The sequence below is a fragment of the Ips typographus genome, linkage group LG7, assembly GCF_016097725.1.
Source record: "Ips typographus isolate SLU linkage group LG7, UJ_Ityp_2.0, whole genome shotgun sequence".
NCBI classification, from domain to species: Eukaryota; Metazoa; Arthropoda; class Insecta; order Coleoptera; family Curculionidae; genus Ips; species Ips typographus.
The window spans coordinates 3,397,263-3,411,078 of record NC_138428.1 but is presented as its reverse complement, the minus strand read 5'-3'; the positions used below and the strand labels follow the sequence as shown (position 1 = coordinate 3,411,078).

General features: G+C 33.6%; 2 protein-coding genes across 4 annotated transcripts; one reads left to right on the top strand and one right to left on the bottom strand.

Annotated features, from left to right (window-relative positions):
- Positions 1-1,221: 1,221 nt before the first annotated feature.
- LOC145731539 (facilitated trehalose transporter Tret1-like) lies at positions 1,222-4,013 on the top strand. 2 transcript variants are annotated; one of them, XM_081983366.1, is made up of 2 exons: positions 1,222-1,545; positions 2,552-4,013. In XM_081983366.1, exons 1-2 carry the CDS (start codon positions 1,479-1,481, stop codon positions 3,901-3,903), a joined length of 1,419 nt encoding a protein of 472 aa, XP_081839492.1. In that variant the 5' UTR covers positions 1,222-1,478; the 3' UTR covers positions 3,904-4,013. The 2 variants fall into 2 exon arrangements, with proteins under 2 accessions (XP_081839492.1, XP_081839493.1); XM_081983367.1 differs by lacking the exon at positions 1,222-1,545 and adding an exon at positions 1,687-1,815.
- Positions 4,014-5,371: 1,358 nt separating this feature from the next.
- Positions 5,372-13,331, bottom strand: CAH1 (carbonic anhydrase 1). 2 transcript variants are annotated; one of them, XM_081983559.1, is made up of 7 exons: positions 13,136-13,331; positions 11,492-11,526; positions 6,486-6,677; positions 6,227-6,345; positions 6,083-6,178; positions 5,803-6,024; positions 5,372-5,746 (listed from the first exon to the last, which is right to left on the bottom strand). In XM_081983559.1, the coding sequence occupies exons 2-7, from the start codon at positions 11,523-11,525 to the stop codon at positions 5,609-5,611; spliced, it is 801 nt and encodes a 266-aa protein (XP_081839685.1). In that variant the 5' UTR covers position 11,526; positions 13,136-13,331; the 3' UTR covers positions 5,372-5,608. The 2 variants fall into 2 exon arrangements, with proteins under 2 accessions (XP_081839685.1, XP_081839684.1); XM_081983558.1 differs by lacking the exon at positions 13,136-13,331 and adding an exon at positions 11,815-11,936.
- Between the last annotated feature and the right edge of the window lie 485 nt (positions 13,332-13,816).

The window sequence follows — 13,816 nt, the reverse complement described above, 5'->3', positions numbered from 1 at the left end:
CTATCGCGCCACCAACACATAATAATTCTGCAAATTTTTGATCATATGATCATGTTGATTTTACCACACAGACAGAAAGGCTTAAGAGTATTAAAGTTGAAACGTTTTGAAAAACGAAAACAATAGGAGCATTTAGTTGTAGTCAATATTGTTCTTTGGCATACTTTAGGTGTTTTTGGAGTGGATGTCACTTATTTAGTAATAATTAATTAAAATGGTTAGTTAACAATACTATGTTTTTTCTTCTTTATCAATAAACTTTATCATTTAAAGTTTCAATATTAACTTAACGTATCCTGTAAATTTAAGTGTCAAAATTGTATGTTATTAAGCTGCATCTGTGGTTTGACTATAAAATTATTTTAGCAGCATTTTTGTAAAAATTACAACATTATTGGTAAATATTGAAAAAAAAGCAGATGTTTTATGACTAAACACCAAAAAGTAGCCAAAAACGTGAAACTGCAAAAATCAAAGTTTAGTATTTTTTTATACTGTTTGAAACGTGTTTTATAGCTTCTTGATCCGAAATTTGACAGTTAATAGATCACTAGGTAAATAATGTTCTAGTATCACGTGACAACTGCCAAGCACTTCAAATCTGACAAACTTTTGCCCAGCTGGGCATGAAGCTCTAAAAATCACAGTATAGAACAGTTTTCTTGAAATATTCGAGACAAGTCTTAGTTTCTAGCTACTATTTTGATAGTTGTCAAGTGACTATCTGATTAAATAATATCACGTGATTCCTGTCACATAAAAATACATTTTAAAGAAAGTTTTACATAATATTTTAAACTCAAAAAAGAAAAAGGTTTAAGATATTCAAATTACTCTAAAAATCACCTAGAATTGTGTTATTAGTCACGATTTAGCATGAAGGAAACTTCTATTCCATGTCTAATGTGTAATTGAGTAAACACGTCTAAATAGCATCAAATTACCAATAATCCCATCCGAAACATGTGTTTATGGTAATATTTCTACAAAGCCGTTAATTTAAGCAACCTTTACATTTTTCCTCTAAAATCACTTGCCGGTGCTAAGAACCAATACAGTTAGCACCTATAGGAAGAGTTTGAAGATACACACAAGCGCGACCATTACTGCTTAATAATTATGTATATTTTCAATTTTTGTAATCTGAGCAGACATAGCAAAAAGCATCTCCGCCTCTGTTTTTCATGTATGTACAAAAATTATTAGCACAACCCTATTTTAGCTATACCATTTCAGTCAACTATAGTAGTATCCAAGCAGCGCGACAAATCGTTGTTTGCCTCCATGCAGATTGGACTTAGACCTCAGGGATTTCCTCTAAATCCTACTTAAAACACGGCGTCGGATCTTCATGTGGGGCTGTTTGCGGAAGATTAACGACACAACCGATTCAGGTGTTGTGATTTGAAGATCCGCGACCGCTGCTTCATATAAAAAGGTGACTGAATTGGATTTTGTCACTTTTTGGAACGGTAGTCATGATCTTCAGACCGCTGAAGATTCCCGAGGGCAGTGCCGTGTACCAGTACATAGCAACCATCACAGGTGAGTTCATTTCTGGTTATGTAATTTCGACTGGTTTGGTGGTCCTCTTTTTTTTTAATTAACAATTCAAATTTATTCCGAAGGTCTGTCTAGATTTAGGAATTTCACTGATTTCTATTTATGTGTTAATGAAACATCCTCAATCATAAATGAAAAATTTGCTTGGTAGTTACAGTATTAATCAGAGTATGCAAGTGATAAGAATTAAGTGATTGTTTTGAATTAAAAGTGATTGCCAACATTGTTTAACGGTTGAAAAGTTATCGGAAGGTATTCACAGTGATATTCATAAATATAGGCCTAACAGTAAATGGCCATTACGAGATAAATAAATTGGAATTTTAATGATTTCGTAAACGTGTTTTTTGCGATTTCGTGATATGTCTTAATGAAGGAAGAAAAGAAAGTTTAAAACTTCATTTTAGGACGAGTAAAACGGATATTTTTTTCATTGAAAGTGGATTTTAAATTCAGTTACTTAGTGAACTGGTTTAAGTAGATAACTGAAATTGAAACAGTAATAAAACTTAAATAATGCCTTAGGTAAAACCGTAGGTACTGTTGAACATTAGCCTATAATTTGCAAGAAAAGATAGTTAACTAAACTTAAAAACTATAATTTTCTATTCTGTATTTTCATTTAATTATTTAAGAGATTTTTAATTTTAACAAAAGAGATTTTAAAAAATATTGCATTAATGTTAATGTTTGAGACATTCATTAATTTTTGAAATTTGGATTGAAAGCTGTCATCACTTAATATGTCATATTACATTACATATCCAGTTCACTTTTCGAGAGTTTTATGAAAAAGTAAAAAAGGAATTTTTACCAAAGAAACTTTCTAAGTAGTTTCAACAAATGTTCGTACCAAATCAACGACTATTTCTCACATATAACTCACACAATTGACTCACTTTCTTAGAGAGTCAAGAACAGTAATTTTACATAAAATAAACTAAAATCAACCTTCTAATTACATACTTAATATGTATTCTGTTTTCAGGATGTCTTGGAGTAATCTCCGGTGCCATGCACTTTGGCTGGCCTTCACCCTCACTACCCTACCTACTCAGCCCAGCATCTCACATCAACGTCACCAGCCAAGATGGTTCCTGGCTCGCATCCATGCCATGCATAGGAGCAGCCTCCGGCTCTCTACTAACAGCCTTCCTCGTTGATATGATTGGAAGAAAAGCTTGCATGTTGATGACAGCCCCAGCTTACCTATTAGCCTGGTTGATGGTGGCTTTCGCTACAACTATCTGGGAACTTTATGTAGCCCGATTCATATCCGGATGGGCTGATGGGCTAGTTTTCACAGCTTTTCCTATGTACTTAGGGGAGATTGCTTCCTACAACATCAGAGGCTTGTTAGGGTCGAGTATCCAGCTCTCTATGATTGCCGGTATGTTGGTGATCAATATCATCGGATCCTACATGAATATCACCAACACAGCTTTAGTATGTTCAGCGTTGCCGCCAGTATTTTTTGTACTTTTCTGGTTTATGCCAGACAGTCCTTACTACTTGGTGATGAAGGGCCGAATAGAGGATGCAAGGAAAAGCTTGAAACTGTTACGTCAAAGTAAAGATGTGTCCAGCGAGCTAAATCGAGTGATAGAAGCTGTTAAAGAGGAGAAGGAACAATCCGGGAAGTTTTACGAACTGTTTACGATAGCCAGTAACAGAAAGGCTGCGATAATCGTATTTGGACTAAGGGCTATACAACAGTTCAGCGGTACTACAGTCATCACCTTTTACGCCCAAAGTATCTTTCACGAAGCTAGTGGAGACATGTCTCCTGTTACAGCCACCATGATCTATTTCACTCTACAATTAGCCTGCGCAGTGATTTCCAGCTTTCTGGTAGACAAAATTGGTCGCAAACCACTACTCATCATTTCTATCATAGGTTCTGGGGTGGCACTCTCCCTTGAAGGAACCTACTTCTTCCTAAGCACAAACACCGACATTGAAGTGTCTAATCTGAAAGTTGTTCCTTTAGTCGCCTTACTCGGTTACGTGGTGATCTTTAACATCGGTATGGGAGTGATCCCAGTACTATTCCTAGGAGAAATGTTCCCCACTAGTGTCAAAGCGTTTGCACTTTGTCTAGCAGACATTTGGTTCGGCGTGATCGTGACGGTGGTGTCCAAGTTTTTCCAGATAATGCAGGACGATTTCGGGATTTCAGTGCCATTTTTTGCTTTCGCCGCTTGCTGTGCCATAGGTTTGGTGTTTATAGTGTTTCTGGTACCTGAAACAAAAGGCAAAACTCTAGAAGACATCCAAATGGAACTGAAAGGGGTTGAGAAGGAGAGAGTGGCTGAAAAGAACGAAGTTTCTCGAATTTAACTCAATTGTTGTATATAAATAAAGTTATTTATTTTTAGTTTATAGTTAGAGTTTTGTTTGAAGAATAATTTTGTATGTTTTTTGTAAACGGAAATATATTATTTCCTTACTGTGTCATTGAGTTTTCTTTTCTTTAAAATATTTTCTTTAAGCCCCTTCTTCAAGTTCCAGAGGCCTCTACAAGTGTCTTAGTAAATCTAGTTAATATCTAGATTGATCACTTACTTGTAGTTCTAGAAGTCCCTAATCGCCTAGATTGGTTTACTTGTAAGTTTTCAACATGACTTTGAAAGTTTCCAGATGAACTAACATCATCAGCAATATTTAAAATTGAACTAAGTTTTAGATGAAAGTTTTTCCAATTCAATTGCGCTTACTCCTATTCTAAAAACTTTCTTACCTAGATATAGATCTAAGAGTTTCCAGATGAACATGATTTAGGACATATGCATGCAACTGCTTTTGAAATCAAGAATTCGCCAAGGTGTCAGATTAATATCCCCAGTGATTGATAACGTTTAAAAGGAGTTTAATAATCATCTTGGTTATTCATTATTAAAAAAACGGTGCTGTTTTTACCCAGTTTTTGGCCACCCTGTATAGCCCAACAGTACTGGCTGGAACCCGAGCCGTTTTTCCAGAAAGTAAGTCGCCTTCAATTTTATCGAATTATTTATACTAATATATAATAATTGGTATTTTTGGCAATTTACAAGAATTCTTGGACAGTTTAAAACACTTGCAGAGAACTTTGGCCCTTTTAAAATGGTTCTAGAGGCTTCTGGCAGTTATTAGAAGGTTTCCAATAGTATTTAGATTATTTAGAGAGCCTTGACACTCCCAAAATGGTTCTAGAGGCCTCTGACAGTTAATAGAAGGTTTGCACTAGTATTTAGGGAGCTCTGGCATTTTAAAAATGGTTCTAGAAGCTTCTGGTAGTTAATAGAAGATTTTCAATAGTATTTAAAGAGCCTTGATAGTTCCTTGGTTCTACAGGCTTTTGGCAATTTAAGTAAACCAATTTTTGGAAAATTGGTGTTACTTGTAGAAGGCTCTGGCAGTTTTAAAATGGTTCTGGAAGCCTCTGGCAATTCAAAAATAATTCTTGAAAGGTTTAAAACACTTGTAGGGGTCTCTGGAAATTATTAGAGCGTTTGCAGTAGTATTTAGTAGGTTCTAGCACTTTCAAAATGATTCTAGGGGCTTCTGGTAAATTAAAAGAATTCTTGAAAAGTTTGAAACACTTGTATAGAGGTCTCTGGCAGTTACTAGAATGTTTGCAGTAGTATTCTAGCAAAATTTGGGGTACTTGTAGAAGGCTGTAGTAAAACCTGAAGATTGAGCAATTGAGAATTCAAACGTTAAGGTTGTTTTAAGCATCTGTAGAAAAAATAGTTCATTTCTGCAATGTTCTGTAGAAGTGTCTTACCAGATTGCAACATCTTAAATTTTAGCACATTAAACACACTTTATAACATTTAATAACATTTATAATATTTTCCATAAAGGGTGTACAAAATCACCTCTTAGGTACTATAGTATAAGGCACACAAGTGCTTAATCTAATCTTTAGGTAATGCAAGATTGATATTGATATAATATATTACATACAATATGTATAGAAGGAACAAAACCGTCATTGTCTTACAATTAAGACCAACGATACCCTGTTCAGCTAAATGATATTATAATTAATATAATACTTCTACTGTCTGCACTCTTTCACTTCACGTTGTCCCAAAGGCAGTGTAGGTCTAAAGTTACTCTTGACATAGCCTTGAAACTCGTCACAAGGACAGATATCCTCGTAACTGTAACACTTTAAGTCCCTAAAAGCGCCCAACTGAAAAAAATTACCATGTTAGTCAAGTTTTACCATTGAGTGATATGGAACTCTACCTGTTCCTGGGATATTTCCATGGGTTCCTTAAAAACAATCCATACAACGCACTCGGAACATGGTGGAGTAGTCAAAGACCCGTGATAAGTGTAGTAACCACTGTCTTCGGGCAACAAATTAGCTGGATTGAGCGGGACCAAGATTTTGGCGCTTTCACCTCTAAATTGAATTTTGTTCAGTTGGCGAACCACTTTGTCCAGTTCCAAGTGTTTTTTACCAGGCTAAAATCGACTGGACTTAAATACGAGAAGTTGTTGACAAGATTAAGAGCAAAATCACCTTTAAAAACACACCCAACACTGCTAAGCCATCAGGATGTTTGGCGGCTTCGGCAAAAGAGTGGTACTTGGTGGAGTTCCAGTGAACCAAATGAAGCTAAATTCACATATTTAAGTGTTCTTTTCAAGCTATTGTGAAGTTTACCTCTCCAGCAAATTTCTTTCCGTTTACAGTGTGTTCAGAACCTTCTTCGTCGGAACTACCCCAGTGACAGTGGAACTGCTCCAAGACATAAGTACCATCAAGCGGACCTCCAGTTAATTCTGCGAAAACAAATATATTTACATTACACTTAGTATAGATAGTCATTTGAAGACAATCTAGAAATCCTTTTTACATTTTACATTCAGGCAATATTTCCTGCTTTATTGTGCAATCTTCTGAAAGTTATTTCCAGTCTTACCAGATCCAGTTCCATCCACTGTGACCTTCCAACAATAACCTGGATTGGATACTTCCTTAGTATTTTCCGGAACATATTTCCATGTCAATTTCCGATTGACATTCAAAGTTTTTAAGTCCACTGGTTTAATGTCAATTGGACTCTGCTTCGAACCAGCTGCTTCTGGATAAGTATGAGGCCATTTTTCAGGTCCTAAAAACAACATAAACGCTATACAAGAGCTGTTTTTTACATGATGAATGATTAAAAATTTAGGCCAAAGTTAAAATCTTTTACCTTGATTCGGTCAGTTGTAATTGCGGCTATACCATGAAAACCGCTTTAGCATTCTTTGGTCAAGTTAATTGGCGCTTGACAATGAATATTTAAATTTTACTTCTTTACTGTTGACTAAACTGATTTGAAGTTTAATTAAGGGACTTAAATCAGGATGCAGCTGCAATTCGTGACCTACATGAACGGTATTTTAAATGTTGGGTTTAAAAAGGATGTAAAATATCGACGGCTGGCTAAATTTAGATGCAATCAACTCGTCTGCATAGGATGCGTTTCTCTTAATTTGTTGCTGAAGATTGAAGTGCAGTCATATTTTCTTTTCAATGTGGGAGCGTCATAAGATTATGGATTTAATTTCAGTGATAGACACAAAAAAATATTTAAAAAAGTCAAGCTAGAAATAGCAAATTGCTTAGGTGAGAACGCAATTTTTTGCTGTTTATCCGAGTTCAAGTTTGCCAAGCAATCGACTTTTTGGTTCATTAATCTGTCATGGTTCATCTACTAGTGTGACGTCTTTGTGAATAAATAGAATTCAAAGACCATTGGATTTTTTTGTTCATCAAGTGATTGTAGAAAATTTATGATGATCGTCGTTGGTATTTCTTGGTTGTACAGGGTGATTGATGGTATTTTTTTTTTGGTCTCCTGAAAATCAGGCAAACTTCATAACTGGTTTAGTAATAGTGATAAATAATAGTTGCCTTCTACTGGGTTAGTTTTTCTTCAAATCCATTGTAAAAGTTATGTGCTGTCCTACAAAGCTAAAACCCAATAATCCCACTTTATGTAGAAATATTGAGCTGGGACTTTTATATTCAAGAAAAAAATTGTTACGTAAAAGTATAGTATCAGTCCTTTAAGCCCAATATTTCTACAGGTTATGGGCCCAGTCATGTATATGGGAGCCCTGGAAAAGTTGGGAATATCACAATTATGTGGAAAGGACTATGACCACAGGAAGTTTAGGATGGAAACTATTCTAGAGAGTAATGATGTTAAGAAATGCATAGAGAGGATAAGAAGTGCAAGGCCATATTAATACATCAATTCCCAATTAGAATATGTCAAGGACAAGAAAACTGCTTATGGAATGTGGAAGGCTTTGGAAGCTGTGTTTCAGCGCAAAGTCAATTATTTTTGAGGAAAAAGCAGAATCAATGAAACTATCTCAAGGTGACTTGTTGGAAACTCATTTTGTGAAGTTTGAGGAAACCATTCGTGACTTGGTCAGTGGGTGCCAAATTAGAAGAAACTGACATTGTTTGCCACCTTTTGTTGACGTTACCTAAATATTATGATCCACTTGTTACTGCCCTTGAAACTTTGGAACCAAACAAACTCACATTAGAGTTTGTTAAAGGAAAATGGTTGGATCAGGAAGTCAAGAGAATGAATCAAAATGATAGTTATGTAAATACAAATTATCAGTCCTATAAGCCCAATATTTCTACACTTTATAAAAGTAATGAGTTTTTCAACACCACTTCTACACATAAAATGTTTGTGGAACCTCTGGCTGCTTTATAGATCGGTTTTTATCTTTGAAAAACTAATACAAACTGCATTTACAACCTTAAATTCAAATAAGGGTCAACGTTTGGTTACCGTACTATCAATCTAGCACAATCAAACCGTAAACAAGGTCTTCATTTGTTATTGTTCGTTGTAATTAAGGTCGTATCAAACGTACTAACCTAGCCCAATCTGAATGTTGTGCAGCAGTTTCAAAGAATACAACTGACCCAGATTATTCAAACTAAAAAATATAATCAAATTATACTTTTCCAAAGTAAAAAACCATGATTAATTAATTAGTGAAACTTTATTTGTGGTACTATAGAGATCAGCCAGGTGTTTAAATTTTTACATTGCAGACTTCAATGCAAATCTCGCTACTAGACACTTGCTTGTTAGAAACATGTTTTTTTATTAACTAGGAGTGTACACTGCATTTTGTAATTATTTTATAAAAGGTGAGCCACCTAAAGGTCGGTTATATCTAGTTTTCTACTCTTATAGAAATATTTGCTAGGTGTTTTCTAAAAGAATATGAGTATCAGTCATATTTGTCATGACAGTTTATGGTAACAGCAACACTTAGGGTACAAAATTTGTTTCTCTACTAAATAAATTTGCCAAATTTTAAGAGACTCTAATTGAAGTAGAAAAATTCTACTCTAAAATTAGTCTAATTGATTAAAGCAATTTTGTTTGAGTGATTAGAGACATGCGACAGTTAACGTTTTAGTGGAAAGTAAGGGGGTCGCGTGATTGACATGTCTGCTGAATAATTTAGACGGATCACAAACATTTTCTTTTTGTTGTTAGGTAGTGGTCAACTAGCCATACCTAAACATTATTAAATATTAACAGTTCATGAAAGAGTTACAGATTTACGTCGTAATTCTGAAAAACTTTTTTTCACAAAATCGTTATTAAAAAAATGTTCGTCATTTGGTGGTTTCTTAGCACTTTCTTGTATCAGATTCTTTGCAGAATTTTTCCTTATACTAACAAACAAAAAAAAAAACTCGTATCGTAAACAGCTTCTTGTGTATTAAAATTGAGGTCGAATGAAAAGTAGTTTTAAAAGCTAACCTAACCCAATCCAAATGTTATAAAGTATACCAGAGTTTTGTTACGTAAACATCAATGCAAAATCTGTATAGTTACGCATCCGTAAACTTTCCACCCAAATGTATGGTTTATCGATTACCGTGACATTCATCAGGGTCATTAACGCACTAATTTTAAAACTTTTAGGTTTTTTTAAATCTAAGCTATGTCGACAATAAGTCTTGATGACTTCCTGTCTGAATGACCACATTTTACGTATCTTAGAGCAGAAATAGGCTGGCACCATTTCAAAAATATATCGAGTACCCATTTTTTCGATGCCAGTTTTCCGTTCGATTTTGGCGGGCAAACTTTATTTATTACCGTGTTTTTCAATAATTTCTAGAAACTAGCCAAGCAAAAGCAAAAATGAATAAAAGATGTTATGGTTGTCTCTTGCCCGTTTTGGTATCCCAATTCATTTAACGCATACATTATTCATGTTCAACATACGTAATGCGTCCGTCAACCATTTTTTAGATTTTAAAAAATATTGCATTAGCTGATTTTTCTGAAACTTAATCCGCTAATGGACATGTCGATTCTCACAGTTAACACACATGTGCTAACCGTCTGACAAACTTTTGCTTGTTCTCGCTTCGCTTAAGTAAACGATCTAATTTTGGTTAAATTACCCACTAGTGCGTTAAACAATCTTACGGATACCAATTTTTGTCCAATCATTATTCCGGGACTGCAAAATTTCCCCCCAATCATTGTTGGGACAAAAACTCGCAATTAGTCTGGACAACTGTACGATGATATTAAAGTTTAAAATTAGAGGTAATGTTAATTTTAACGACAAAATAATATTGGGTTTGCAAAAAAAAATAAGTAAAAACAAAATAAAGCTGAAATTGGCGTAGGTTAATTTATCACTGAAGCAATAAAAACAAAAACACCTGTCACTGTGGATGTTGATCATTTGTTCAGTAGATTTTTAGCTTTTTGGCATTTACATTTGTTGTTATTTTTCAATCCGATTAGGCTAAGAAATTAGAGCTGAAAACAAAGAATATCAATAACATATGAGGGATGAACCACATTTTCTTCTTTAAAACGATGTCGTATAATAATTTCATAATTTACATAAAACCACAGCTAGAAAACAGCTTTTGAAATTTTCATAGGAAAACTCATTAGTCCATAAAGTTCTATCAGAGAATAAGATAAATAATTTCTAGTCTAGTTCCACAGAAGATTGAGTATGATGCAGGTAAACAACTATTTCTTACATTTTTTACAATTATAGGAGTTTTTAAGTCAAAGTTTATGAAAATTGACTGGATGGACATAAAATTTTATTGTCTAGTGAATTTTTATGATAAATTAGCCTAAAAATCAAAATTTTGTAGTCACTTTACAAATAAGAAAAAATCATATTTATACTTACTATATTTAGTGGGGTTGCTTTATTCCTGATTCTCAATTCTTGTTGATATTCTTTATTTTGCCTTAAATGCATATTTATAATTTAAACATTAATTGCACTTTTTTACCTGAGAATAGAACCGTGCATGCAATAAACTGCAAAACGTGGGTGCCAATAAAAACAAACATCTGTTCGCTTTATTGCGTCTAAAACTCATTCTATTGGTTTATAATCTGAGAAGCGTCAAACCATAAAAAAACACATAACAACAATAAAATCGATCACAGACAATAAAGGTATTAAAGAGACAGTAAGAAAATTTAAGTAACCATAAAACTTAGCTAATTAAGTGTATTGAAAAGCATCATGTAATTCAATATTCCACATGTTAATTGAACATTATAATTAATGTTGATAATGAAATATGGGTTAGACATACTTCAATGTTTTTCTTTTCATACTTTTTTTTCCTCTTTGAAAATATCTTTAACAGGTTTTTTACTAAACCACCCTGTGTAACTATACAGTGATTTAATGCATCAAAGTTTAGAAAACTCTCAAAACATTCTATCATCAATTTTAAATATTTAATAATGTTTATCCTTAGTTGACTACCTGACTAAACTATAAGGGAAATTAATGTTAATAGACCTAAATGATGACTTTGTTTTTCACTAAATTATAAACCATTTGCATGTATTTCCAAACAAAATTACAGTGATCAAAGCAAGAAGCTTACCGTTTTCCTGGTTGTATCCCCATTCCAGTGGCATTCTAAAAATAAAAAAAAAATCTGTCAGACTTTGTCTAATTAATAGCCAAACCGAGACAAAATAACATTAAATTTATCTTCACATTATTTGACATTTTTGTAACAAATTTCTGTAAACATAATAAAATCAAATAGACGATTTATGTCTCTGAAATTTGATAATTTTGCACTAAAAGCGTTTGGGTTCATATAGGTCAGGTTTTATTTAAATCCATGAAATTGAGTTCACTATATTTATGTTTTTTTGGAATCGGTGGCACGAGGCCAAAAGACCTTTTAGAAAAACTTACAAAACACCCAGATCATCCTTAGCAACAACCACTTTATGCTGTCTGGTCACCTTTAAACTTGCTCGAAAATCACGAGACATTTTCGATTACACTATGAATTTTACTATTTTCCAATCAGGGTTTTATAATGCAATCGACTACAATTACGAAAAATCTTTATAGCAATCGAAATCCAGCAATTTAGATTTTAGTAAGTTCAATTACGTTATTGCCTCTATATAACAAAATCAAAAACTGGTGTACTGGGTGACAAAATGATCATGTTTAACAGAATAGTTAATTTAGACAAGTACCTCAAAAGTGTGCCATAATCTGGAAATGTAAGAGTTTATTACATAATAAGTAATGGGCTTTTTACCTACGATCGTCAGTGTAAATAGCCGATTACGAATAGTATTCAGTTACATAATGACATGACAAGCTTGCTCCGTTGGTACTTTTGTTTCAGCAAAAGCTTTTCACACAGAAAAACACCACTTTTTGTAATTGAACATCCTGTACACATTTGAATAGTTTTTATACGGTTTTAATAAGTATGTTTCAAAACAGTTCAAACTAAACTTTGGAACACCCTGTATTTCCTAGGCACACACAAAGAATAAATTGCACACAATTTCAATTTATTGTTTAAAATTTAATTTGAAGAAATGTATTAAAACTGGGCCACCCTGTATTAATATGTATCAAACTTAAACTTGTTTGATGACCTGGGAATGTAATGAAAGATATAACAAACTATAATGTATAAGAACACCCTTAATGGCTACTAATTGTAATATAATTCCCAGCAATTGAGATTTCAATTTTCAAAATATCTCTGTGACACATGTTCTTGAGATTTTAATGGTGGATGGAATGGTTTTTGAATTGTACAGCAATGGTATTATCTGAACAAAATTATGTATAGGAGAATTTTTAGGAAAGATAAATAAGAGTTTGTGTATACATGTTTGAAGTTAGTTTTGTTAGACTAGAAATATTGAATTTGTCTAAAAAGTTATGACTATATGAACCTTTGACGGATCGTGATTGTTTCTCAAAATATCCACTAAACTTAATTTATCTCTTTGTTTTACTAAAAAAAATTAACAAACGAGGCAATAAACTGTATGATTTGTACAGGAAAACCGCATTCCATAAATCTTGTTAATAATAAATGAAGCAAACAGAGAGTGCAGCAGGCGTTCGTTTAATGAATTGATTAAAAGTAGGCCTTTAAGTGCCTGAAGAGATAAACCACGCCTAAAGTTAAGATTAATAGTAAGAGAAATTTGTCACTTACAAACAAAAGTTAATTAAAAATTAAAAAACCAAAACTTACCTGAATTAAATAAAATAAAATTTAGTAATAAAAAAATGCACTTTGCTGCGCTCGTTCTTGCTGAAAAAGCTCGTTCGTTTCAGTATTTCAGTGACTATTCAGTATTGTTTGTAAATACGCTATAGTAGTTCGGGTCACTCAGGTTGTCTGCCTTGGAGGATGTTTCTGGCCCCCACCACTGGTCTCAACTGTCTATGGGAAGCACACGCTACTGCTCGAGCTTTTATTTACTACCGCCGTCCGATTAAGCTCTTTAGGAAAAAGCGATACAGACAGAGAGATCCGATTGTTTATTTAAACAATTTTTGTTGTAATGGAAATGGACAGAAGTTGATATGATTGCTAATTGGTTTAAGAATTTTTGTCTCAAACCAACAGAACAGATTATGGACATCTATTCACATTCCTTCAGATAGTTATCTATTGGATATTCACCTTCAGATATCCAATGGACATGTAATAGTCCATTGGACATCTGAGTATAAATATGCAGTGGATATACCAGGGTGCATGGACACCAAGCAAAAAATACATTTAAACATTGTTCTGTCTATTGATGACAATAATTACAACATTTAAACTAATGACAGATTGATCAATTGATGATCCAACTCCCGAAACCTAACATCAACCGTTCAACAAAGGATCGTAAACCACAAAACCCAAAATATATTTGTCAGA

Coding starts and splice junctions, on each gene's coding strand:
- CAH1 (XM_081983558.1), bottom strand. CDS start 11,894: ATGTCTCGTGATTTTCGAGCAAGTTTAAAGGTGACCAGACAGCATAAA. Junction 11,527..11,814: donor AAGGATGATCTGGGTGTTTT/GTAAGTTTTTCT, acceptor TTTTATTTTTAG/AATGCCACTGGAATGGGGAT. Junction 5,747..5,802: donor TGGAAATATCCCAGGAACAG/GTAGAGTTCCAT, acceptor AATTTTTTTCAG/TTGGGCGCTTTTAGGGACTT.
- LOC145731539 (XM_081983366.1), top strand. CDS start 1,479: ATGATCTTCAGACCGCTGAAGATTCCCGAGGGCAGTGCCGTGTACCAG. Junction 1,546..2,551: donor GTACATAGCAACCATCACAG/GTGAGTTCATTT, acceptor TTCTGTTTTCAG/GATGTCTTGGAGTAATCTCC.